The sequence below is a fragment of the Podarcis bocagei genome (genome assembly GCF_964188305.1).
Source record: "Podarcis bocagei genome assembly, chromosome: 3".
Lineage (NCBI taxonomy): Eukaryota > Metazoa > Chordata > Lepidosauria > Squamata > Lacertidae > Podarcis > Podarcis bocagei.
The window spans coordinates 100,567,981-100,594,826 of NC_138127.1; the positions used below are offsets into that span (position 1 = coordinate 100,567,981).

The 26,846-nt window shown below is 44.4% G+C and overlaps 1 protein-coding gene across 4 annotated transcripts in view; it reads left to right on the top strand.

Annotated features, from left to right (window-relative positions):
* VRK2 (VRK serine/threonine kinase 2) overlaps positions 1-26,846 on the top strand; it is a 69,554-nt gene that overhangs the window by 40,130 nt on the left and 2,578 nt on the right. For all 4 annotated transcript variants that reach the window (XM_081188657.1, XM_081188658.1, XM_081188660.1 and 1 more), the window contains 4 exons: positions 5,553-5,673; positions 16,433-16,491; positions 18,159-18,340; positions 26,635-26,802. In XM_081188657.1, the coding sequence (XP_081044783.1) occupies positions 5,553-5,673; positions 16,433-16,491; positions 18,159-18,340; positions 26,635-26,802 (530 nt within the window). The remainder of the gene's footprint in view (positions 1-5,552; positions 5,674-16,432; positions 16,492-18,158; positions 18,341-26,634; positions 26,803-26,846) is intronic.

Consider the following 26,846-nt stretch of genomic DNA (forward strand, 5'->3'; position numbering starts at 1 on the left):
GGGTCTTTTCCAGGGAGTCTTCTCTTCTCATGAGGTGGCCAAAGTATTGGAGCCTCAGCTTCACGATCTGTTCTTCCAGTGAGCACTTCGGGCTGATTTCCTTCATAATGGATAGGTTTGATCTTCTTGCAGTCCATGGGACTCTGAAGAATCTCCTCCAGCACCATAATTCAAAAGCATCAATTCTTTGGCGATCAGCCTTCTTTATGGTCCAGCTCTCACTTCCATACATCACTACTGGGAAAACCATAGCTTTAACTATACGGACCTTTGTTGGCAAGGTGATGTCTCTGCTTTTTAAGATGCTGTCTAGGTTTGTCAGTTGTTGTTTTAAAACCACCTTCCCCATGAAACTAGAACAATGGGGGTACTCCATGCTTTGGCGGTTGTGGGTTAAATCAAAATAAAATGAGTGCTATTTCTATTAATTATGCAAATGAAGCATGTTTGCCCTTTGAGGCTTGCAGAAGAATAATTACTCAGGATAAGGAATTACACACAAAGAGTTTTCGTGACACTGAAGAACCACCACCATATCATCTCCTCCTGCCCACCTCCAAAAAAATCCCAGATCTGTTTTCTGAGATATCACCAGGATATCAGCACACATTGAAACCTTTTATTTCCAGTATACCTGAAGGAGTGTTTCCACCCCCATCGTTCTGCCCGGATGCTGAGGTCCAGCGCCGAGGGCCTTCTGGCGGTTCCGTCATTGCGAGAAGCAAAGCTACAGGGAACCAGGCAGAGGGCCTTTTCAGTAGTGGCACCCGATCTGTGGAAAGCCCTTCCATCAGATGTCAAAGAAACAAACAACTATTTGACATTTAGAAGACATCTGAAGGCAGCCCTGTTCAGGGAAGTTTTTAATGTGTGACATTTTAATGTCTTTTTAATCTTTGTTGGAAGCCGCCCAGAGTGGCTTGGGAAACCTAACCAGATGGACAGTTTACAAGTAATAAATTATTATTATTATTATTAATAATTATTATTTCATAGCTTTTGGTACTGAAAGCCTTAAAGCTGAGATTTTCAAGATGCCGATGCTTTATTTTATTTACCAAGAGGTTTAAAACAAAACAAAACAGGATGTGATGCATAGTACCATCAAATTAAAACCCACGTTACACCTCTCTTAAAACGAGTGGTCAAAGTTAACCGGAGTGCAGCAATTAATAAAATGCAGATTGAAAGGAAAACTTCTAAAAGTTTCCCCTTGAAAACTGAGGCTGCTGGGACCGTTCACATTTCCTGGGGGAAGGAATGTCGCAACTGCAAGGCCACGTCCCCCTTTTGCATGACCAGATTCTGCGTTTGCAGGGAGGTCATCAAAGGGCTTGCGTTGTCACTCCCTAAAGCTCTGCTCCTTCCTAGGAAACCATTAGACTACTAAACCTTGGTGTCTTCAGTTCCCACAGCCAATTGCCCCCCCCCCAAATACTGCTCAGCAGAGCTCTTGTTTCATTCTTCTAGAAATTATACATCACAGACATGATTTGGCCACGGCTGTCAAACAAAAGAAAACTCTGCCCAGTAGTGACGCTTCCCTAAAGCTTGCTATTCTCCTCTTAAGCTTGATCAGATTTTGCGTATGCATCAGCTATAAAATGTGCCAATTTATGGACATTTACTTAGTGGGTGCCATCTCCCGTTCCTGGACTGCTTCCACCCCACACAAATTTATTTTGCTTGGCTTAGAACGGTCACTGAAGAATTATGCCATTAACGAGCAAAACAATTTTCAAATGCCTACTTTTTCCCCCTTCGTAGTTCTGGTTTGTCCACAGAGAAATTGAACTTAATCTGATTCTAAATGAGGGTTGGGTTTCTCCTTGGGAAAAATATAGGCCTGTAAAAGTGACGGATTATAGAGAGGAAGTGTTGGATTTTCCAGACATGAAATTATCAGAATTGTCACTTTGTTTATGACATCTTAAAAATGAAGCAACACGATCCTCAGTGAAATTTATCCTTTTTGAAATTGACAGGAAGCCCTCAGTAACACTGTCTCTGGATTTTTAACCAACCTTCCCCACCCAGTAACAGCATAATAATTTGCCAATATTTCATTTAAAACAGTATAAATATTCTGCCCTCGCAATCTGATTTGAGGAGAAATGCTGCGAAAAAGAAATATGTGCACCTTTGTGTAAAAAACGGAGTGGATTTTGATGTGGGGGTACAGATCAATGCATTATGAAATGATTTGCGTAGAAATTGTAACTTTTTGTTATTTACTTTTAAATGAGGACCAGGTGAGTTTTATTCAAGGAAGCAGGCTGACAAATAACACAAGGAGGTTGATAAATGCCTTGCGTTACAACTTCCTATTTGGTACTCATTCAGCTTAGTTGTCTCAAGGCATCCTTAATAATTTCCTCTCGCCCTCTCATCTTTGGCAGTTTGCATACTTATTTATTTTGTGTGTGTGTGCTCGCTAATGCACACAAGGACTAGAGTGAATAAAAGAATGGTGACCCTCTTCCTCTCTGCCAGGGAACAGGGAGCACAACAAACATGCCAGCTTCCCAAATGTCTCAAACGTGCAAGTTTTAAATACATTTAAAAACCGCAAAGCAAAATGCATCGTGGGGAATCTTAATTTTTTTTTTTTAAGATTTCAAAGCAGCTTGGATATAGGTACATCGTGTGCAGAAGTGGAGGGAAATTGTGTCTCTGGGGTCTTTTTCTCCTGAAGAAGAGTTGCAATAATTTAGCTACAGGATTTTAAATGGCTTAATGTTTCCTCCTGGCTTCGTGTCAAATTGCATCTTCAGTTGGGGGGGTAGAGGAGGAATATTTGTATGTTGTGAGCCACTCTGAGATCCACGAAGGGTTGTATACAAATTTTAATAATAATAATGGCATAGAAAAATGGACTTTTAAGTTAACGGACTATGCGGGGCTGGGTGAAACTAACAGAAAATTAAGAAACCAACAGGACAGACTATTTATGAAGGAATGGAAGCGCTTTTTGGGATATCTGGAAAAAAAATCAGATGAAATCACAAGCAGAAATATGAGGAGCGGAAGGAAAACGATAATATTTGAAATAAAAATATGTCTTGGGTGAAATGTTTATTAGAATGCCATTTGTAAGTGGGATGGGGTTAAGAACAGCATGGAGGGAAAGGCAGGAAGTTAAAAGTTGAAAGACATTTGAAAGTTGGAATTCATATGTAAAGATTTTAAACTTTAATAAAAAAACTGAAACACACACACACGTGCATAGGTGGGGGAAGAACTGGATCATTATAATTCTGACAACTTTCATCCAGAGGATTTAGCTGTCGTTCCTCTGGGAAAAGACAAAATAGGTACCAGAGCAGCATTTTTGGAGAAAGCGGCGTGAGAGTGATGAAGGAAGCAACATAATTGGTTTGTGGGGCAGGAAAAGCTCTGTGTGTGTGTGTGTGTGTGTGTGTGTGTGGTGTGTGTGTGTGTGTGTGTGTGTGTGTGTGTGTGTGTTTGTGTGTGTTTGTGTCTGTGTGTGTAGGGAGGAGTGCTGCCTGAACTCGAATGGAAATATTTTGCCCTACTGTGTTTTAATTACGGCGACTACAGCTCGAGAAACGACAACAGTATGGCAAGTGTTAAAAGACTAGGCCGGCCGGCTTTTATACAAGACGCGCCGAGCCTTTGGCTTTCGGACGCAGCTGAGGCTGGCGTAGGATGCAAACGACCCCCAGGGGGATAAAATGGCATCCAGCTAGATGGAAGGGCCTTTCATAATCCGATAGTCTAGCAGCAGTTAATATAGAGAGAACATGTTAAGAATTTATGTGCTTTCATCATATCTGAGAGAGGTGCGGGAGAGAGAAGAGGGGGATAACAGGGACGGTGGTCTCATAGAACTGGCCTTCCAAGAAGTCACCTCTTATAATTAAAAAGAGTGCTGAGGGGGTCTCTGTTGGAATTCCTGTAATGAAAGTTCATAATACAGAACCTGTTGGGTTAACAGCCGCATCCTCCGAGGGTCGTCATCAGTCTCTGGTACTCTCCTGCATCCCTCGCTAAACACGAGCTCTCCTGTTCTTAGAGCAGGATGCAAATAGGTCGAGAAAGCATTGCACCGTCGAAATAACCGAAACTGAAACTTGCACTGAAATTCAGTGCAAATGCACAATTCTTAATAATGGATTTTGTCAAAGCATTCGTGGCTAGTTTTCTCTCCCCTAGCTTTCCCCTCCCTCTTTCTATTATATGGGTGCTTCCAGACTGTTGCTGTTTTTAGCTGGGATTAAGTAGCATCCTGGCAAATTCAGCTTTCACAATCGTAGTTCATTGAGAAGGCTTGCACAACAAGCCTCCTTCTCCCCTCCCCAAAGATCGGACCTTTTGCAAGAAGTGATGGGCAAATGCACCGGGAAGCAAAACTTGCTTGGGTGCAACATCACTTTACCACCCCTTGAAGAAATCGGGATGAATTTTTGTAAAATATCCAGTCATCTATTCTCCCTGGGTGAATGTTCAACAAACAGTATGCCTGAGTGTGCCCTAAATCTAAGAGCAAGCTTCAAATATGCAGAATTCTCCTTTTGCTCCCGCAATCTTTGTTTGAGTATGAAGCTTTAAACGGCCATGGATGTCGGGATTATAATGTGTGCCTGACTCTTTTCTTCCATGCACATGACCTCTGCCCTTGGGAATAACCATTCTGTCGTGCGATTTTCAGCTATCTGCCTGTAAATACGTGTTTCGGGTTTAATGTTGCTAGGAGAAAAGAGAGAGGGTGTGTGTGTGTTGCATGCATATGTTTAATTCAACTTGCCGCTTAGGCCAGCCGCAGTTGACTGTGCCCCTTCAAACGGTTTGCGTCCGAGGCTTTGGAAACGAAAGCCAAGTTTGAATTTTGACAAGCAGTTTTGCTTGGAGAGCCAAGTGGCCTTTATGTTTTCAGCCGATGCGAGGGAACTTTCCTGCGCATCTTGCCGGAGTTCGTCTGCCCACTAGAGCGCACTGTTGCCTTGCCTTCCACCCGCAGACGCCTCTTGCTCGCTGGAGCAGGGAAGGCCATCTCTGTTTAGTCTGCTCTCGAAGGGTCTCCACATGACCAGTGTGGACCCCATGGACTTCCCGAAACATGTGTTAGCAATTTAGCAGCAGACATTTATTTCTTTGTTTTACTGCCTGGCTCTTGGAGAAAGTGTCGGTGCTGGGTTATGGGCTGTCTGGAGCATGTCAGAGGCCACGGGGATCAAGTTCATGTGACAGGCCAAGCTAAAGGGAAGGATGGAGTCTGAGGAGGTGAGGAAACTGACCCTCTCTCTCTCTCCTCTCTCAGCAGCAACAAATCCTTGCCTGTCTGTGGGCCGCAGCCAAAATTTGGGGCCGTTCGGAGTTCGTGGGGCAGCTGAACAAACAGAACGCAATTCTGGTCTGTTGCTCTGCTGCATCGAACTTCAGATTCAAGTTACTGCCGTTTCCATTTCTCCTTTTCCCTCCCTCACAAAAAAGGGGGACCAACTGAACATCACCCCCGTCTCTTTCCATCCCCACCTTTTAAAAGTGCTCTTTTACATTCCTTCTCTCCCTCCCTTTCTCTCTCCTTTTAGCTCCATCCAGACGAGGAGACCTTGAAATTCTTGGCTTCTGCATGCTCCAGTGGATGTGTGGGAATCTGCCGTGGGATCGGAATTTGAGGAACCCCGATTCTGTCCGGGATGCAAAAGCAAAGTAAAAACAGAAGCATGATTTATTTAATACATATTTTGGGGTGTTCTCACCTCCCTCCAAAGCTCAGGGCAGGTTATGATGGTGAAATGGTTGCATCTGTAAAATGGGGAGGGAAGGATCGCAGGGGCGTTTGCTTTGTGTGCAGAAGGTTCTGGGTTCGAATGGTGGCATCTCCAGGTAAGGGGACGTCCCCTGTCTGAAACCCTGGAGGAGAGCTGTTGCCATTCAGTGCAGACAACATTGAGGTACCTGCTCCAGTGTTCCTAACTTAAAGAGATGGGTATTTCCTTCAACAATTCCACAAGTCTTAGGGTCGTTGGTTCAAAACCCACATTGGGCAAAAAGATTCCGGCATTGCAGGGGGTTGGACTGGATGCCTCTTGCGGTCCCTTTCCAACTCTACAATTCTGCAAAATAGCTCTCAAATGGTCAGGAAACAAGACAACAGTGCTGGTCGCATTGGGTGTGCATTTCTGGAGAGTGGGGTGAGCATTCTCCCATTGCTAAATAATTGGTCCTCTTTTATATGTCTTTACTGATCCTTGTTTATATTTGTGAGACGTCTTGAGTCCCATCAGGGAAAAAGGTGGGGTATAAATATGTAATAAGAATAAAAATCTGGTTGGCCACTGTGAGAACAGGCTCCTGGACTAGTTGCTAACGTTCTTAATTTCCAGCAATGCCCTTGCAAAAATGTGTATGTTAGGCAAAATTGCATTCAGAACGAAAGGGGAACCAATGAGTACATGTGGTGGTCTTGCAAACTTGTGTGCAAATTTTGGGAAGGCGTCATGAAGGAAATTTCTGAAATAATAGACACACTGGTGCCTTTAAACCCCAAATTGCTTTTTTAAAATCCAACTTTGATGAGTCAAATATGGATTAAATTATGTAAACCACTTATAATCGTTGCTATTAGTAGCTGCTCGCTTGACCATATCACAGGGCTGGAAGGATTTCTTGGGGTATTATTATTATTATTATTATTATTATTATTATTATTATTATTATTATTATTATTATTATTAAACCAAATATTTAATGTTTATTCTCATTACTAAAAAATTGACTAATAAATTAAGAGTATCTTGAGGTGCAGATAAAGCTATGGATTTTGCCTCTGTTTGGTAGCCGTTTCTAACTTATATGACAGGCCAGTCATGGGGATGGCAAGTTCCAATGAAAAATGACCCTTTTTTTTGATATTCATAACATTTGCTTTGTATTTTTCTTTATCAGGTTGGTTTCTCTTGTAACATCTAAATCACTGTAGTCTCTTGAGAATGTACTTTGTTTTATGAAGTATTAACTCTTTACCCTGGTGTGTGTGTGTGTGTGTATGTTGTACTGTTTATCCTGCTCATTTTACTTATTTATGTTATTTCATAATTCTTACCAGGTTGCTATTTTAACTATTATGAAGTTAAAATAGCAGTAGAAAGTCTTGATTTTTTTAAATGCATATTGGGAGAAATGCTGCCAAATTTTGGTTAGGACTATTTTTAATAATAATAATAATAATAATAATAATAATAATAATAATAATAATAATAATAATAATAATAATAACAACGCAGAAATGTCAGAAACTTGAATTTAAAATTGGGGAAAAAACAAGGAACTGAAAATGACAAATTTGTCAGTCTCTTCCAGCTTTTTTTTAAAAAATGCTTTTTAAACGCTTGTTTTTTAAAATGTAAAAATCTGGTGCAAGGTTAGAGCTGGGGAAATAGCACCATTGAAGTATGCAGTGCTAGGCTGGGCTCTGCATATGGTTGATTTCTGCATCTGCCTTCACATTTGGCATTTGCTGAATTGACATCATTCTTCCTGAGAGTCTTTATTTCAGACAGAATTTGATCGAGGTGTACAAATTGCCTATACAGTGGTACCTCGGATTAAGTACTTAATTCGTTCTGGAGGTCCGTTCTTAACCTGAAACTGTTCTTAAACTGAGGTACCACTTTAGCTAATGGGGCCTCCTGCTGCCGCCGTTCCACCTGCTCACGATTTCTGTTCTCATCCTGAAGCAAAGTTCTTAACCCGAGTTACTGTTTCTGGGTTAGTGGAGTCTGTAACCTGAAGTGTATGCAACCTGAAGCGTATGTAATAACCCGAGGTACCACCTCTGGTTGTGAACGGGATCCATTCCGGAGCCCCATTCGCAACCTGAGCAGAATGCAACCCACGTCTGAGCATCTGAGCATCTGCGGGTCGCGATTCGCCCCTTCTGCACATGCATGTGACGTCATTTTGAGCGTCTGCGCATGCGCGAATGGCGAAACCTGGAAATAACCCTTTCCAGTACTTCTGGGTTGCCACAGGATGCAACCTGAAAAGATTTAACCCGAAGCGTCTTTAACCCAAGGTATGACTGGGTTAACCCAAGGTATGACAAGGACGCGGGTGGCGCTGTGGGTTAAACCACAGAGCCTAGGACTTGCCGATCAGAAGGTCGGTGGTTCGAATCCCCGCGACGGGGTGAGCTCCCATTGCTCGGTCCCTGCTCCTGCCAACCTAGCAGTTCGAAAGCACCTCAAAGTGCAAGTAGATAAATAGGTACCGCTCTGGCGGGAAGGTAAACGGCGTTTCCGTGCGCTGCTCTGGTTTGCCAGAAGCGGCTTAGTCATGCTGGCCACATGACCCGGAAGCTGTACGCCGGCTCCCTCGGCCAATAAAGCGAGATGAGCGCCGCAATCCCAGAGTCAGTCATGACTGGACCTAATAGTCAGAGGTCCCTTTACCTTTACCTATGACTGTATAAACCCCACTGTTTTCTCCAGCCCTGGCTGGCTGGCTTGCATGTTGCTTTCACAACAGCCCTGCAAAGATGAACAGGCTATTTATGTCCCAGTGTAATCTAAGACAGCTGTTCATAGCTGAATGAGGATTCGAACCCAGGTTTGCCTAGTCCCAACATGCTGTGTGTGCAGTGTATCACAGTGGCATGCCGGCTTGAACTGATGAAATTTGATCCAGCCTGCTCAGTTCTGCCTTTTTTTCTTTGGTGTGGGATTTTGGCTACTTTGCTGCCAAAAGTCGGGTTTATTTTTAAGCGTGCAATTACATACAGCCCTGCGTATGATCTTTAAGGAGGCGGAACTGGGCAAAGCAAAGAGAAGTCTCTGTGAAATTTGCCTCTTTCTCTCTGTGTCTCTCATATTTCCTATATGGCTATGATTTCAGCCTGCATATATACCAGCCCAGGACATTTTAAGGGTTAAGAATCAAGGGGACCTTGTTGCCTTAAAGCAGTGTTTAAAATCTGTCCATAAACTAAACTTCGGAACAAAGTATTATCTCCCCTCCACCATCGAGCAAATCAAGTTAAAAGTCGCCATGGCTAAACAGCCCCTCTGGAAAGCAGAAGAAAGGTAGCTCACTTGTTCCATTGGCTCAAAAGGCATAGCTAGGTAGTTATAAAAATGCGTACTGCTGTTCGTAGAAAAATCTCCAAGCAGTTTGCAACAAATTATGCATAAAACCACACAGTAAAAACATATAAAAAGTTAGAAATCAGCTAACTGTTGCAGAAAGGTGTGTTCCTAATTGCCCACAGAAACCTGACAGAATAGAAAAGTTTCCAGCAAGGGTTTAAAAGCAGATATGGAAAGTGGCTATTGAATCATTGTTGGCAGAGCATCCCATAATTCTGGGTCAATAACTGGGGAGGGGGGTTAGTTTCTTATTGTCAAAGGAACCACGCCAACCTGGGGAACGGCCAATGACACTCCTGCAGATGATCCCAGGGATCAAGTGCGGATATAAAGGCCATGAATATTTCTGCAGCTTGATCAGGGCCATGGACTAGCAGTTAAATTGCATGAAATTAAGGAAGATCAAACCTCCCCATTCTTAAGGAAATCAGCCCTGAGTGCTCACTGCAAGGACAGATCCTGAAGCTGAGGCTCCAATACTTTGGCCACCTCATGGGAAGAGAAGCCTCCCTGGAAAAGACCCTGATGTTGGGAAAGATGGAGGGCACAAGGAGAAGGGGATGACAGAGGACGAGATGGTTGGACAGTGTTCTCAAAGCTACCAGCATGAGTGTTGCTGAACTACAGCTCCCAGCATCCCTTGTGCTGACTGAGGCGCATGGGAGTTGGAGTCCCAACAATATCCAGAGAGCCACAGCCTACCCACACAAATGTAACTTTCCTGCAGTCATTTAATGTTCTAAATCATGGACAGACAAACTAAGGCCCAGGGGCCGGATCTAGCCCAATCGCCTTCTAAATCCAGCCCAAGGAGGGTCCAGGAATCAGCATGTTTTTACATGAGTAGAATGTGCCCGTTTTAAAAAAATGGATCTCTGGGTTATTTGTGGGGCCTGCCTGGTGTTTTTACATGAGTAGAATGTCTGCTTTTATTTAAAATGCATCTTTGGGTTGTTTGTGGGGCATTGGAATTTGTTCATTGTTATTTTTTTCAAAATATAGTCCAGCCCCCCACAAGGTCTGAGGGACAGTGGACTGGCCCCCTGCTGAAAAAGTTTGCTGTCCCCTGCTCTAAAGTGTGTGCATTTAAGCAGTGTCAGAATTGCAGTTGGCTAGCCACAGTTCGTGAAGCTGAGGCTCCAATACTTTGGCCACCTCTTGAGAAGAGAAGACACCCTGGAAAAGACCCTGATGCTAGGAAAGATGGAGGGCACAAGGAGAAGGGGACGACAGAGGACGAGATGGCTGGACAGTGTTCTCAAAGCTACCAGCATGAGTTTGACCAAACTGCGGGAGGCAGTGGAAGACAGGAGTGCCTGGCGTGCTCTGGTCCATGGGGTCACGAAGAGTCGGACACGACTAAACGACTAAAAACAACAACAGCCACAGTTCATGATTTCCAAATAATAAAATAAAGCATATCTCTCTGTGCCTAGATGGAGGCAATATTTGGGTAAGGCTGCCTCTTACATTGCTAAGCTCAATGACAGGGGAATGCCAGCCAGTTCCACTTAAGTCGCCTCTTCCGTCACAGTGACTTGTGTTTGCTGACCCCTGTTGTAAATGCTGTTGCTTCCTTCTGCCCCCTGTAAGAATTATAGAGTTGGATTCAAGTCCTACCCTCCAGAGCAGGAGAAAACAAGCTTGTTCCTTCTTCCATGTGACAGTCCTTTGGATATTGGAAGAATATTTTATTGGGTGTTTTCCCCCCTCATCTCTTTCGGGTGCTTTCAGGAAAGCATTTTGTGAATGTAGGGAGGGGAAAAAACACACAAACATTTAGCATTTCCCTTTCCCCCCTCGCCCTTTTCCTCCTCCACCCAGCGTGCGTACTGTAATTAGCCCTGGTTAAATGCACTGCCTGCTGTCGCTCTTTTGCTCTTACTGGTGGGACTTGAGGAAGCTAATTGCTTGTGGCCCCACATAGCCATTCGCTCAGCACACCGGCAATGCCGCGATGGAGGTGCTGCGAGTGGCGGAGGCAGCAAACTTTTAAGTAGGGCAAGTCACAACAGAGGTACACAATGGGGATAGCTGATCTGCAGAAATCAATCTGTGCATTCAGTTTGGCACTGGCTCTCTGCAGAGAGAGGGGTGGGGGAGAGCGGGGTGAGCCTGCAGGCTGCAGATAATACAGATTGCATCTGTAAATGTTGACTTTGTACAGTATTGTTTAATATATATATTATTTCCCGCCCCCCTCCTTTAGAACTTCTGATCATTAGAGTCCCTCACAGACCACCCCTAGTGCCATTCAGCATCCGATCAATGTAATCCATCAAGCTTCTTTATTAATTCTCCAGCCAAGGATTAACCCCTTGGGGGATGATACTTCCTTTCCCCCCTCCCCAAGATTCTGAACTAAATCCATATACACTATTGTGTGTGCGTGTTGCACTTCTTTTAATTTTTAAGAATGGGGTGGCTGAAGGAAGGGTTGCAGCTCTGTGGCGGAGCACAAGATTTTATCAATAGTGAATCATAGAGTTGGAAGGGACCCTCAGGATCAGCTATTCCAACCCCCTTCAGTGCAGAAATATGCAGCTGATCAAACCTGCAACCTTGGCGTTATCAGCATCACGCTCTAACCAACTGAGCTATCCCCATGAGCAATGATGTCGTTATAGAATTTCAGGTAACTGGGCTGGGAAGATCCTCTGTCAAAGGCAGGGATGGCAAATACTGTGCCCTCCAGGCAGGGCTGTCTTAAGAATATGCCCCAAAGTTTTTAGGAAAGGTTCCCCAGAGTTGTTGGGCGCCTGGGGGGGGGGGACAACCAACGCAAGCAGCAGGGGAGCCCAGCGCAACAAACCAACCTGAAGCGTCGGCGTCTGAGCAAAGCCGGGTGCCTCGTGGTGTAAGCTGGTTCCACAGGGCGGGTGCCACTACCGAGAAGGCCCTCTTGCCTGGTTCCCTGTAGGTTTGCTTCTTGCAATGAGGGAACCGCCAGAAGGCACTTGGCGCTGGACCTCAGTGTCTGGGCAGAACGATGGGGGTGGAGACACTCCTTCAGGTATACTGGGCCGAGGCCGTTTAGGGCTTTAAAGGTCAACACCAACACTTTGAATTGTTCTCAGAAATGTACTGTGTGGGCCTCCCCATGGGCGGGCCTCTCCATGGCCCTATGCCAATCCCAGGGGTTCAGGAGGGCGGAGCCGGCTGGCAGCCTCAGCACCTCACTAGCTCACTTGCCCCCAAACTCGCGGTGCAGAGCCTCCCGCAGCAGAAGAGCCTGCCCTGGCACTCCAACCAACGGGCTCGTCACCGGACTCAACTCTCAGGCCCCAGACTCTTGGCCTGGCGCCCCTGAGAGTCCGGTGCCCGGGTGCCCTGTACCCCTAGCGCCTATGGGTAAGACGGCCCTGCCTCTAGGTGTTACCCATCTCCTAGCTCCCATCAGCCCCAGCCAGCTTGCCCAATGGCCAAGGCTGATAGGAACTGGAGGGCACCACATTCTTAACCCCTGGTTTGGCGAAACGCTGCTCATCAGTCAACAGGACTAAGCTGCAATCCCCCACTGGGGAGCATCAGTGTGAGGGAGTGTCGTGTGCATTGGCTGACCTCACTAGTGAAACACACTTCCTACGTTGCTGCTTGAGTTGAATATCGTCGTGGCTCTTTAGATGCCGATGTGCACAGCTTTGTATTTTATGACAAGGGGCTAAACTTTCAAGCAGAGCATGTGCTCTTTGCTTTTTGTGAAGCATCCTTGACTTGGTTATCATTTTTTCCAACCTAAAGCAGTGCTTCCAAACCCGTTTAGTATGGTGTGGAGCAAACAGATAGAGGTTTATTTCTCCCACTCTTACAGTCTGGGGGGGGGGGGAAACATCCTATGCAAATTAGGACCATTTGAATAACATAATTTGCCTCTGAGATTTTTAAGTTTACATCGGAACATCTTCTGATGCCCTAGAGGGTGATCTAATTTACCATGTTTCTTTTACTTGCATTTAGTAAGCAAACTGCCAGGCTTGTCTAATGCGGTATTTGATATTGGCCTCCGTTCGTTGTTACGAATGAATTTACGAAACAGGCGAAAAACTGGGAAAGAAAGATCTGGGGAAATCTCCATGCAGGCTTGCTTACCCCACATCACTCCTCATGTTTCTAGAATCCAGGGCCATCCGATTACGCTAAATTCAGGACAAAGGAAGTTCTGTTCCACACAGCACATAGTTAAATTGGAATTGACTGCCACAAAATACAGTAATGTCCACTAACTTGGAGGATGAAGCTGTCAAAGGCTTCTGGCTGCAGTGGTTGTGTTCTACCTCCACCGAATGCTTCTTGCTTGAAATTGGGAGACTTATTTTGTACTCAGGTCCTGCTTCCAGACTTTCCATAGGTGTCTCGTTGGCTGCTGTGAGAACAGAATGGTCGAAGGTCCTTTGCTCTGATCCAGCAAAGATCTTTTTTATGTTCGGTTTCAGTTCAGTACAGCGATAAGAAAAAGCTCTGCAGAGCCTCATCAACCATTTTGTCCAAGGCTGCATGGTGTTTGGTCTCAGCCTTACAAAGACCCAACGTCCTGGGTCAGAACATCACCTGCACTCCACGCATCAGCATTAGTGACCACACACTTAAGGTGGGAGGCGATTTTGCCTGCCTGGGTTCCACCATCACCAGCAATGTCTTCATTGAGGTAGTGCTGGACAAGCATATTGGCAAAGAAGCTGCGGCAATGGCTTGCCTCTCCAAAAGGGCATGGGAGAATGTGATGCTCACCACCAATGACATAAATTTCTGCTGGAAGCCGCCCAGAGTGGCTGGGGAAAAACCAGCCAGATGAGCGGGGCATCATCATCATCATCATTATTATTATTATTTTGTTTAGGTAACTCTGATCCCATAATCCCCAAGATAAAAGCTTCAGCTCCAGCTTCTTTTTCTTCTTCTTTACAAATGCTAACTTCTTTTTCAATTCATTATATATCATTTCCCAGTAATCTTTTAACCTTATTACAAGACCACTACATATGGAAAGAGGTACCTTCTTTCCCTTTGCATTTCCAGCACATAATTCAATTTTGATTTATATGTTTGCCAATCTACTTGGTGCTTGATACCATCTGTATAACATTCCCCTATAGTTTTCTCTTAAATCATAACATGCTGCAGATTTTATGTCTGTGTTCCACAGTCTTTCCCATGCCTCCATCCAACACCTTGACTTTACCCCCAAAGGCACACTGTTCCAACGTCTCCCAAGGCAGACTGATGCCAACTGCAAAGCATTTTGGTCAACCAATGTTCCTATCGTCCACACCACATATGGAAAGGCATAAGACTCTTGTGTTTATCACACTTTAGGACAGCCTTCCCCAACCTCGTGCCCTGCAGATATTTTGGACTACAGATTCCGTCTGCCTCAACTGGCATAGCCATCAACAAACAAACAAACCTGATCTGGTTTTCATGCTTACTCAAATCTGCTCTCACTATAATGTGTGAAATCTGTCATAGCCTTCTTGGCAAGCAGATGGGATAATCTAGGGCTAGGCTCTTGCCTCTCGTTTCTGTGGCTCCCTCTTCTCTCCGTGCAGAATCCAGACTATACACTGGGAGTAGAAAGTCAGGACAGGGTTGTCTGCTGCATGAATCCGTAAAGGTAAAGGTAAAGGGACCTCTGACCATTAGGTCCAGTCGTGGCTGACTCTGGGGTTGCGGCGCTCATCTTGTTTTATTGGCTGAGGGAGCCAGCCTACAGCTTCCGGGTCATGTGGCCAGCATGACTAAGCCGCTTCTGGTGAACCAGAGCAGCACATGGAAATGCCATTTACCTTCCCGCCGGAGCGGTACCTATTTATCTACTTGCACTTTTGACGTGCTTTCGAACTGCTAGGTTGGCAGGAGCAGAGACCGAGCAATGGGAGCTCACCGCGTCGCGGGGATTCAAACCGCAACCTTCTGATCGGCAAGTCCTAGGCTCTGTGGTTTAACCCACAGTGCCACCCACGTCCCTTGCACGAACCAATATCAAGTGCTAAAATATCCCTATTCCCCTTTTTGCTCTCTGGCTGACTAATAAGACCAGTAAGGAATGAAAGATGATTTAGGGATTCTGAAATTTCAATATTGGGAACAGTGTGTGTGTGTGTGTGTGCGCGCACACACACACACACACACACACATAGTGTCAACAAAATATACATGATGGAGCATTGGCACCCCTGGTGAATTGACATTTCTGTAAACTTTTGCAGGAGTTTTTGAGTCCCTACGGAATGTCTTACCAAAAAGTGAAGGCCCGCTTAGACTTCCTAGCAAGAAATGGAACCTGCTATTGGTCCACCATCTCTTTCTTTAAATTTTTATTTTTAATCTTTTTTTTATTAAAGTTCCAAAGAAATGGCTATATAGTTTTTTTTTTAAGAAGCTAAAATCATCATATGAACATAGGATGGGAAAAGTAATTATTTAATGTACTCATTTAGACAATTTATATGCCGCTTAAAATCTCTTAAGTGGTTTATGGGCATTGTAAAGCTTTGCAAATAAAGATCAAATTGCAGCAAGTGCAATGAAATGTTACAAATAAAAAACAAGATGCAGTAAACACATTATAAAAAAAAAATCCAGCGTTTAAAACATTCCTCAGCAATTAGGGAAGGTGGGAGGACTTTTCCTATATCGTTTCAAGGGCAGTGGTAGCTCTGAAAGCATGCTTTAAACACACACCTGTGAGTTCCAGTCAATTCCTCCCTCCTGGATGTGTTTTTGTGCTTGTGTATGTCCTTCAGATGTTAAAAACACTGTCAGGTTCTGTTCAAAATGTGGGCACCAACTTTTGCTGAAACCCTCCTTGACTCTTGGTGCTAACTGCAAAAAAGGCATGCACAACTCTCTTTAGAAGTATTATTATTATTATTATTATTATTATTATTATTATTATTATTATTATTACCTTATCCATCTGTTGCCATTTTGCGTTCAGAATCTACTTTTGAGCAACAGCACCAGCCTGGTGAACCGTGCTGAACTTTAGACGACCATTAATCTGTGGACTTGGGAGTAAAGAAAGCAAATTTATCTCAGGGTGGTGTGTGTTTGTGAAGGGATTCCTTTATTCCATTACCCTGCAAAACATTTGGCAAGAGTTCTGGAAAGCGAAGACATTTCCTTGGCCGTAATTCTGCTCAGGCTATAGTGGTGCTTATAGTCACACGATGCAAAGGGGGTTAACACAGGTCTTCCAAATTTCCAGGAGTCTCCAGCTTTCAAGAGGAGGCTGATCTGCTTTGCCTCCCCATCTCGTCCCTGACAACCTTTGGATTTTGCCACCTTCTGATCTAACATTCTGTGCCTCCTCGCTTTTTCAGGCTCCTGGACGAACTCCCTGATTCAGTGACAAGATGGGCTCCCGCAGGAACAGACTGCAGTAAGTTGAGCCGATTGACCAACATTCTCATTCAGAAATCAACCTTCAAAGCCCGTTATGGTTTGGAATTGGAGTGCCAGAAGGATTGCCACCTTCCAGATCAAGGGTGCACAAGCTGTAGCCCTCCAGATGTTTCTGGACTACAACTCCCATCATTCCTGATCTCTGGCTGGGGCTGATGGGAGGTGTAGTCCAGAAACATCTGATGGTGCGCCCCTGTTCCAAAGGAACCTGCTTCCATTCAAAACTACTCAAATTTAGCAGCAGCAGCAATTTCTTTGGCTCACATCGGAAGCATCTCTGAGTTGGAACAGGGAAGGAAAGGAAAGGTGTAGTCAACAGAGAATACAAGGATATTGTAGGCATCTGAGCGAAGTTTTGCATGGCAGCACATTGCAAATTGTGAGCAATTTGTTTTCTTTACACCTAACTACCTTGGCTGTGGCCAGGACTTCACGAGGCTAGGCTAATATTCTAGATAAAAAGGCACTGTATATGGACATCCAATCAAGTTGAATGTTGGAAGATTCAGGATATATTATTATTAATTAAATTCATCGAAAGATTACAGGGTGGTCTACAATATGAAAAACTCAAAAATGCATAATAAACAAAAACAATATCCCCCTTTCATTTTAAAAGGTTGTTAACAGAGAACAACTTAAGGTCTATGTACAGAGGTTGCAATTGGGTTGAACCACAGGTACTATAGGTTACATGGAAAGGGGGAGGATATTAGTTCCATTCCACCTTAAAAGGGTCAGGAATGACTGTTGTGTATCACATGCCTGGGAGAAGAGGAATGCTTTTGCAACAAAGGACACCCCAGGGATACGACTGTTGAGTTCAGATTCTGCTTGCAGGTTCCAACAGACATCTGTTTGGCCCCTGGGAGAACAGAATGCGTGACTAGATGCTCCACTGGCCTGCTCCTATTTTGTTAGGATCTTATGCTCGCAAGTGCTGTGTGTCTACCCCGAATGCTGCCTGCTTCCTTCTCTGATTTTCGTTTGAGCTACGTTACTGGCACAAGTCTGAAAATGAATTTATGATGCATGCGTGTGTTACTTGAGCTTATGAAACCTAGATTGCGCTCCTAGGTCCTTTGCATATCGCACATACCTCGCACTGACTCTTCTGCACTCAACAGAAAGATTAACACTACAGTCTTGTACTCAGCTCCATTACCCGGCTAGGGATTTGGTTTTTGAAGCTGTTAACAACTGCTTAAAAGCAGCAGCAGTAGTACTTTTCTACTCCGAAGTAAGTCCATTAAGGTCATTGTGCTTAGTCCCAAGAAGCTTATAGCATTACAGCCTAACCAGCTTCCCGTGTTTCGGTTTGCGTTGCCAAGTTCACGTGTTAACACTAGTTTTCACGAGGTTTCACAATTGCCCGCCACCTTTTTAGCTGGTCATGCAAATGCAGTTGGACATGGCCATCACAGAGCTGGTGACCTCCAAGTCATTTAAGAAGAAATACTTGCTAATATATGTCTGCGTATTTCAGCCAAGGAAATGATGGGGGTTTCTCAGTTGCATCTGGCTGACTTTCCATTTTGGAAAGTCTAACGTAGTCCAGAGAGGCTTTCAGTCCAATGCAGCAAAGCTCTTGCGTCCTTAAAAAAATGTCTGACCTCTAGCAAATTGAATGTTGTGTTTCTATAGGTGAAATAGCCAGGTTTTTGAAAAATGCATCTGATTTAGCGTACAAGGAAAAGCCTGATTATGAAGCACTAAAGAAAATCCTCCTGGATGGTCTGGAACACAAAGGAGTCTGTTGCAATGGGGCACTGAATTTTGCCGCTGCCGAAAGACCTCCGAATGAATCTGCTGCTAAACACAAGAAAGTAAGTACATAGCCACTGGATTTGGTCAAGGCTGGATAAATATAACACATGTCCTCTTAAGGAATAGTTTCATTTACAACTAAATTTAACATGTGGGGGAAAGTGACGCTCGTGGAAGCGGTACGTATTTTTAAAAATGATACTTTTTGGAAGTTGAATTACCAACAAAGGAAATATCACTATTTTTTTAAAAAAGCAACAGTAACTTAATGGGTGGAGCCAGAGATTCACCATATGAGCCTCCCCTTCTCTATTCAAGGAAGGAGCTGATGATGTAAAATGTTAAAGTACATGTTTAGGGTTGCACCTAAAGACATAATCCCATGCAATGGGGCTTCCTCTCCCCACACACCCCTGTTCCCCCCAATATGCCCTAGAGTTTTGGGGGGAACCTCAGAACAGGTTTTTTTGGGGGGGGGCTGGGGCAAGGAGAGGAAGTGCCCTTACAGATGTCCTTGTGCTAACAGGATGATTTGCTTGTCGACAGCCAAGGAAAGATTTGAGGGTTATGTTCAGAGGTTGGATGCCATCCTACAAGAGGGAAACTGCCCTAACTCCTTTTTGACCCACAGCTCTTATCTTCCCTCCAAACCAGTGTTCCCCAACCTTTTTTTGGCCATGCCCCACCTGAGCATCTCTATAATCCTGATCCACACACCCCCGCCCCCCCCAGTGACATATAATTCTTATTATTCAAAAAGTGAACTCCTATTCACGTGGAGGGAGCCTAAAAGTCCATTCACTATTAACAACTCATTATCAAATTGCTCCCCTTAAAAATAAAATTGCCGCCCTTTGGGGGGTATGTCTCACGTTGGGAACCATGGCTCCAAACAGTAAGACTTGTGCAAATTTCTTTGCTTCCTGTGCAGCGGGATAGTGCCAGAGTTGTTCACAAGGGACAGCTTTGTATGACAGCTGTCCCTTCAGAACGGATCAAAAGCCGAGTTGCCTTTATTGATGCAACCATTGTTCCCCTAAAATAACTTTGTTCTTTCTTTATGCTCTGGCCTTCAAGAAGCTGCTTCCCTCGAATTTTGGCGCATACTCGCTTTTTGAGTTGCACACGCTCTTCCCTTTCTGCCTCCCAGTCCTGTCAATATACAGTTAACCAACAAATAAATGCAAACCCCTTTGTTTTTAATAAACTTAGACCGGTGTAATTAGCAGTATTCACAGGGCCTGATTAGGAGCGCCGGCTGGGGATATTAGTAGCCATATGAGCCCGCAGCCTTTGCTGACACAGTATGGCAGGGTCAAGGCGTCGGTTCATTTTTAATATTCCTCATGAACTTTGGACTGTCAGAATGGTACATGAGCCAAAAAAATGTGGGATGCAAACTAATGCGAGTGATGGGCTGCGAGATGAATGGCGATTCAAATCCCGGCGCACAGATGGTTCTGATTTGCCGAGTTCTGTAGCTGCTGCAACTGAAGACATAAAATAGCCGCCTAGTCATAAATTAGCTCTTTGGAAGCCAAACCTTGGCACCAGAGCTTTACAACCTTCAATTAGTAGCGAAAGAAGTATTTGAATGACTCCAGTATTGACATCTGTAGGTCTGCATAGTAATCATTCCTAATAGAAGAGAATCTCTGTTTGAGGGGCTTTTGCATGGCTAATTAACTACCAGTGAGAATATGTAATTTTTTCATGATCTCCCGATTGTCACCTTTCTCTCATGATACAATTACATTTTATTGTAGCGAATGCCTTTGCAAACCCAATTGTCAGCACTATTTACATTGTGTAGAAAAGCAGAACAAAAGTTCATCTTTAATAAAAAGCTACTGGATTTTGATCTTGGTAATTACCAAGACTCTTTTTTCCCCCCGGAGTTTTATAGACTTTGGTATTTTTTTTTATCACTTTTACAACAAAGCAAAAAGCCATTTCTTTGACAGTAGTTTGCTTGCTGTTGTGGTCACCATTTAATCTATGCTAATTTGAGCGGTGGCTCTCTGTTTCTGCAATTTGTAGTTTTCTAAAGTTAATTGAAATATGTAAGTTTCTTTTTTTTTCCTTTTTCACAAAAGGCATCTGCTCTCTAAACTTCTGATGCTCGGCCAATTTGATTTCCCCTCGCTCATTCTTAAATGGGCAGATTTAAGAACTAGTAACTACTGCCTATTACAGTCAGAACTACCTGCGTTAAGTTGGGCTGTATATATTTTTGCTGCTAGATTAAAGGGGAAAGTGACTTGGGTTACCTCTTCTGCTTTAGACAACCATTTAGAACTTTATAAAAACAGCAGCAACAGCTGTAATTCAAAGTGCTCTCAGTAGTCCTAGGAATTTGCACAAATGTCCCTGCCCTGGGATTTTGACTCCCCCCCCCCCCGACATTCCCCCTTACCAAGCCATTTTGCAAACTTTGGATATTTCCCTTCATTTCAAAACTGCTTTGCTGTGTGGTTGCTGTTTGATTTATTGATGCACAACGAATCTGGACTTAGAACTTTGATGCTGATGGTATTTGTGGGTCCTAGCCAGTGGTTGCGATCCAGAAGTGTTTCTTCTTCTTCAAACTCTTGACCCTTCTTTCCCAAATGTCACCTTAACAATTCCACTGTTGGAGGTGGCACGCTTTTGAATTCCAGCTGCTGGAAGATGTTCAGATCTTGCTTGGAGTTCCCATAAGCACTTGAGCAGCCAGGAGGCTAGACTAGGTGGAAACCACTGGCACAACCCAGCGGACTCTTCTTAGGTTCTTAAACTTCTGTTCACTTCGAAAGCAACTTGACGGGCAACACTGGGAGATGCTACCTGAGAGAAAAGCTATGGTTTTCCCAGTAGTGATGTATGGAAGTGAGAGCTGGACTATAAAGAAGGCTGATCGCCAAAGAATTGATGCTTTTGAATTATGGTGCTGGACTGCAGAAAAAAGGTCAAACCTATCCATTCTGAAGGAAATCAGCCCTGAGTGCTCACTGGAAGGACAGATCCTGAAGATGAGGCTCCAATACTTTGGCCACCTCCTGAGAAGAGAAGATGCCCTGGAAAAGACCCTGATGTTGGGAAAGATGGAGGGCACAAGGAGAAGGGGACGACAGAGGATGAAATGGTTGGACAGTGTTCTCAAAAGTTACCAGCACGAGTTTGACCAAACTGTGGGAGGCAGTAGAAGACAGAAGTGCCTGGCGTGCTCTGGTCCATGGCGTCACGAAGAGTCGGACACAACTAAACAACAACAACAACCCGAGAGAAACAAGCTTAACCCATCATCTTGCCTCAATGAACTAGTTCTGTGATATGGATCTTGTATGTTCCATTTCCTTAGGAAAAGTCAGTTTGTTGGTCCAGCACAAGCATGTTTGGCTTGCTGATGTGTATTCATTGTTTATCATAAACTTCCGGATTTGGGGCATTGTGACTGGTTCCCCTACACAGGGTGCAGAGGCCAAGGGGGAGCCTTCTTGTCTCTGTCCCAAATTCTAATAATCACTGGGCCTCAGGAAGGAGCCATGAAAGCTCTGACAGGGATCTAGAGTCTTCCTGCCTCCTTCCCAAAGCCTAGTTAGCACTTGTCCAGCTTTGGGAAGGAGATGGGAGGGCTTTAGACCTCTGTCAGATACCGGTACCTCCCTTATCTGGCTTTGGAAGGCAGAACAAGGGCTGGGAAGCATCCAATTTTGGACTCATACAAAGGTCCACCCCTGTTATAGCACATGCTAACAGGACACTTTGACCAGACGTTTTGGGGCTAGGGACTGCGAGTGTAACACAGCCATTTTGTTTAGACAAGAAGGGCAGGGTGCCAGAAGGCCATCAGTTTCTCATTTCTCCTGGGCAGGCTTTCTGCCCAATCAGGTGAAACATAGAATTGTAGAGTTGGAAGGGACCTTGAGGATCATCTAGTCCAACCTCTGGCAGTGCAGGAATATGCAGCTATCCCATCCGGGGATCGAACCTGCAACCTTGATGTTATCAGCACCAGGCTCCCACCAACTGAGCTATCCAGTGACAACCGGCCAGGACCCCTCACACCCGCTCTGTGTCCAGCTCCTGCGCAGGAAAACAAGTAGGGGGTCATAGAAGAATGTTTGGAAAAAGGACTATTCATCCCAATTATCCCAGTTCCAGGGTTCTGGTAAGATTTAAGTTTTCGTACAGGGTGGGTTTTGGAGAGTATCCCCTGAAACTCTACCAGGCCGCTGGACAAAGCAGTTCCTTTTTCCTCCCCCCCTCTTCCATTTCCTCCAAAAGCGCAGAAATCTATTACGTTTTGTATTTAGCTTAAAACTTACCTTGGATATTGATGTCAAACAAGATGTTGCTGAACTTTGATTGCAAGAAAAGAGAGATCTGCAATAGTATTTGCTATTTGCAAGTGCATAACCCCATTTAAAGTCCACGAGCGAGGAGTGTCAATTATCACAGCTTCTGTTCCTCAGACACAGGCAGAAGTATTTTTAATGGCCAATAACAAGGTCAGGGAGAGAACTGTGCTGTTTGCAGATGACTTGAACCTCGTCCCCATCATCCTCTGAGTTTTTCATGGAGATTTCAAATATCCTCTTTCATTAGCATGAAATGCATACCTTGCATCATCTCAGATTTGAGAGCTGTTTCTGACTCGAGGGTATTCTAAAATATAGCGTGTTGTGAACCGTCGGCAAATAGGGAATAAAGGCAGGAAAGTCCATTTTCTGTGAAAAGCTTCAACTGCTTTTGAGTTTGAAAAGCATTGCACTTCACCCCCAATTCAGTTAACGATTGTGTAGGTGAAAATGGAGGAGCCATACAGAATACAATGAAGACGATAATCAGTTTGGATTCTGGGGGAGAAGGAGAATGAATAATCTTGTATATATTGCCACATGATCAGATTAAAAATGGCTCCAAATTAGCCTGTACTAGAAGCATTTACCCGTTAATTGTTCAAAACTCCAACCTACAAAGCCAGAAATCCCAACATATCTCTGGATGAATGGGAGACCACATACCTGATCTCAAGTACAGTGGTACCTCTGGTTATGAACTTAATTCATTCTGGAGGTCCGTTCTTAACCTGAAACTGTTCGTAACCGAGGTACCACTTTAGCTAATGGGGCCTCCGGCTGCAGCACAAATTCTTTTTCTCATCCTGGGGCAAAGTTCTTAACCTAAGGTACTACTTCCGGGTTAGCAGAGTCTGTAACCCGAAGTGTTTGTAACCCGAGGTACCACTGTAGAGATATAATACATATGGGGAAGTGGGTGACGCTGAGGTCTAAACCACTGGGCCTCTTGGGCTTGCCGATCAGGTCGGCAGTTCGAATCTGTGCAATGGGGTGAGCTCCCATTGCTGTCCCAGCTCCTGCCAACCCTAGCAATTCAAAAGCACACCAGTGCAAGTAGATAAATAGGTACCGCTGCGGCGGGAAGGTAAACGGCGTTTCCATGCTCTCTGGCACTCGTCACGGTCCTCTGTGTGCCAGTAGTTTAGTCATGCTGGCCACATGACCCAAAAAACTCTGGACAAACGCCAGATCCCTTGGCCTGAAAGTGAGATGAGCACCACAACCCCATAGTCGCCTTTGACTGGACTTAACTGTCCAGGGGTCCTTTACCTTTACAATACCTTCTTGTTGCCATTGATGCCTGTGCATTTGGAAGAAGTGGTGCAAGGGCTACTCTATTCCCAGTGTGGAGCAGGCAAAGACTGAAGGATGTGATTGTAGTGGGAAAAGGCACCTAGTCACTTTGGCTGTTTAGATATTGAAATGTCTGTTGTGAAGCAGGCTATTCGTCGTGATGCCAGAAGTTGTACTGATGGATGCAGGCACAGGTGTTTTTAAAGCTGGAATGTGTGTGGAAGAGAGCAACCAAGATGATCAAGGGTCTGGTAACCACGCTTTATGAGGAACAGTTTAAGGAGCTGGGAAAAGAGCACACTGAGAGGAGATATGATAGCCATCTTCAAATATCTCAAGGGCTGCCACATGGAAGACACAACAAGCTTGTTTTCTTTTGCTTCGGAGGGTAAGACTCAAACCAATGGCTTCAAGTTACAAGAAAGGAGATTCTGACTAAACATCAGGAAGAACTTTCTGACAGTAAGAGCTGTTTGACAGTGGAACAGACTCCCTCGGGACTTGTGTACTCTCCTTCCTTGGAGGTTTTTTGGCTGGATGGCCATCTTTCATGGATGCTTTAGTTGGACTTGCAGGGGTTGGAGTAGATGACCCTCAGGGTCCCTTCCAACTCTACGACTCCATAAAAAGGGGATTGGACAAATTAACTTAGGGAAGGCCTGTCAATGGTTATCCGTCACTGTGGCTATAGACTCAACAGGTGCAGATACAACTCCCCCCCCCCTTTATTATCTACCCTTCACCCTAAGCTCCAAGGTATAATACAAGAATTTAAAACAAATTACAGCAGTCTTTCTCAACCTGTGGGTCCCCAGATGTTGTTGGACTACAACTCCCATCACCCCTAGCTAGCAAGGCCAGAGCTCAGGGATGATGGGAGTTGTAGTCCAACAACATCTGGGGACCCACAGGTTGAGAACCGTTGAATTAGCCACCATCATAGGATGGGTCAAGCCAGGTACAGGGAAGCTGTGCCCCTCATGTTGTTGGAGTACAACTCCCAGCAGCCCAGATTATTGACCATGGTTGGTGAGGTTGATGGCAGTTAGGAGTTCAACATCATATGCAGGGCCAACATCATATTCAGGTTTTTGGGAGTAGCTATCGATCAGGGCATGACTTGGAGCGCACATACCACCGCTCTGGTGAAGAAGGCCCAGCAGATAATTTATTTCCTCAGACTTTTAAAGAAGAACAATCTGAGTGAGAGACTGCTGGTGTGCTTCTACCGAGGCTCCATAGAGAGCATTCTTACATACTGTATTTGTGCTTGGTTCTCCGGTTGTACAGCTAGGGAGAGGAAGGTGCTCCAGAAGGTCATAACCACAGCCCAAAGGATTATTGGTCATCCTCTCCCATCTTTGGAAGAACTGTACGGTTCCCGTTGTCTTAGGAAAGCAAATAACATCCTGCAGGATTCATCTCACCCGGGACACGGTCTGTTTGCACTACTGCCTTCTGGCAGGAGATATAGAAACATCAAGTCAAAGACAAATAGACTGAAAAACAGTTTCTATCCAAGAGCTGTGGCCTTTTTGAATGCTGTAACTCGATAGTGTGACCTGGGAGTTTGATGGGTGTGGTGTGGGTGTGGCTGGAATGTGGTTTGTTTGGTTGTTGTTGTTGTTTTGCTTTTGATGTTTTAAGGGATGGCATCCAATTTCGTTGCACTTTGTACAATGTTGCACTTGTGTAATGACAATAAAGAATCTATTCTATTCTATTCTATTCTATTCTATTCTATATGCAGATTCCCTAGCTCTGCAGTAAGATGTACGTTGCCTTAACCTGAATATATAAGAATAAATGTATATCAACTAAAGGAGATTCTATCCTAATTAATTTGGGGGGGGAGGTAAGCCTTTTCGTTGCTATTGAGATTTGGAAGCCTTTGCCTATTTATTACAGATCACCCAGCAATCGACCAGTAGATCCCAATTTGTCTTTTGCCCTCTCCTCCTGTGTAAGGGAATGGACATGGGGAATCCACACTTCAATAGTTGCTTGAAGAGTGCAGCTCACTCAACGTATTGTTCACTTCACCCTATTACATGTCATTGCTGCATGTTAAAAAGAAAATAATCCCAGGGAGGGCAACCTAGAAATTTGACAAACGATATTCTTATCAGTGAAACAACATTTTTAATGTAAATGCAGCTTCTCGGGTGGGCAGGGGGGCTGCATGACCTTTCAGGGTGCCCCGAGAGCAAGTATATCAGTATTATGGGGAAGATGAGAAATTTGTCGCCCCATTTAGGGCGGGTCAGATCACCTCACTAATGGAATAAGTAGTGATTATTTTCTCATTCCAGGCACTGACATTAATTAGAACCACCACAATAAAAACAACTTACTTAGATATAGTTAATGCAAGCTTAATTGACAGAGACTTATTGGTTTTGCATCCAGTAAAGGTTAATAACATTCATCTAAGAGTTCTTTAAGAATCCTTGGAGCAAATTTTCGCAATAAATAACGTTGCCCCTTAGGATAGCACAAGTGCAAGCACTCTGCTCAAGAGCTCAACAAAACGACTGCCCTGTGCAGTTCCAACTCGCGGTAAATGTTGGCCGTTCCTTGTGTTGGCGGATTAGTGATGCTTTTGCTAGAAGTTGCGCAGAAACCATTCATTTCACACAGAAGCCGCAGTCAGTGGAACAGATTCTGTAAAGCAGGAGTAGCAGCTGCACGAGTCACTCAACTTGTACATTTAACAGGTTGATTTGCCAAAGCCAGTGCCAAGGCAAGTTAAAGACGAGAAGGGAAAGGAGTTCGAAAGCAAGGACCTCTCCTATCGTAGAAGAGCCGCTGTGGGAATGAAAAGCAGCCAAGGACAAGACGAGCAGATGCTGGCTGGGCTGAGCAAGCGGCTTCAGAACGAAGCGGTGAGTTCTTAAAATGAATAAAATTGCTGCATTAAATTGTACCT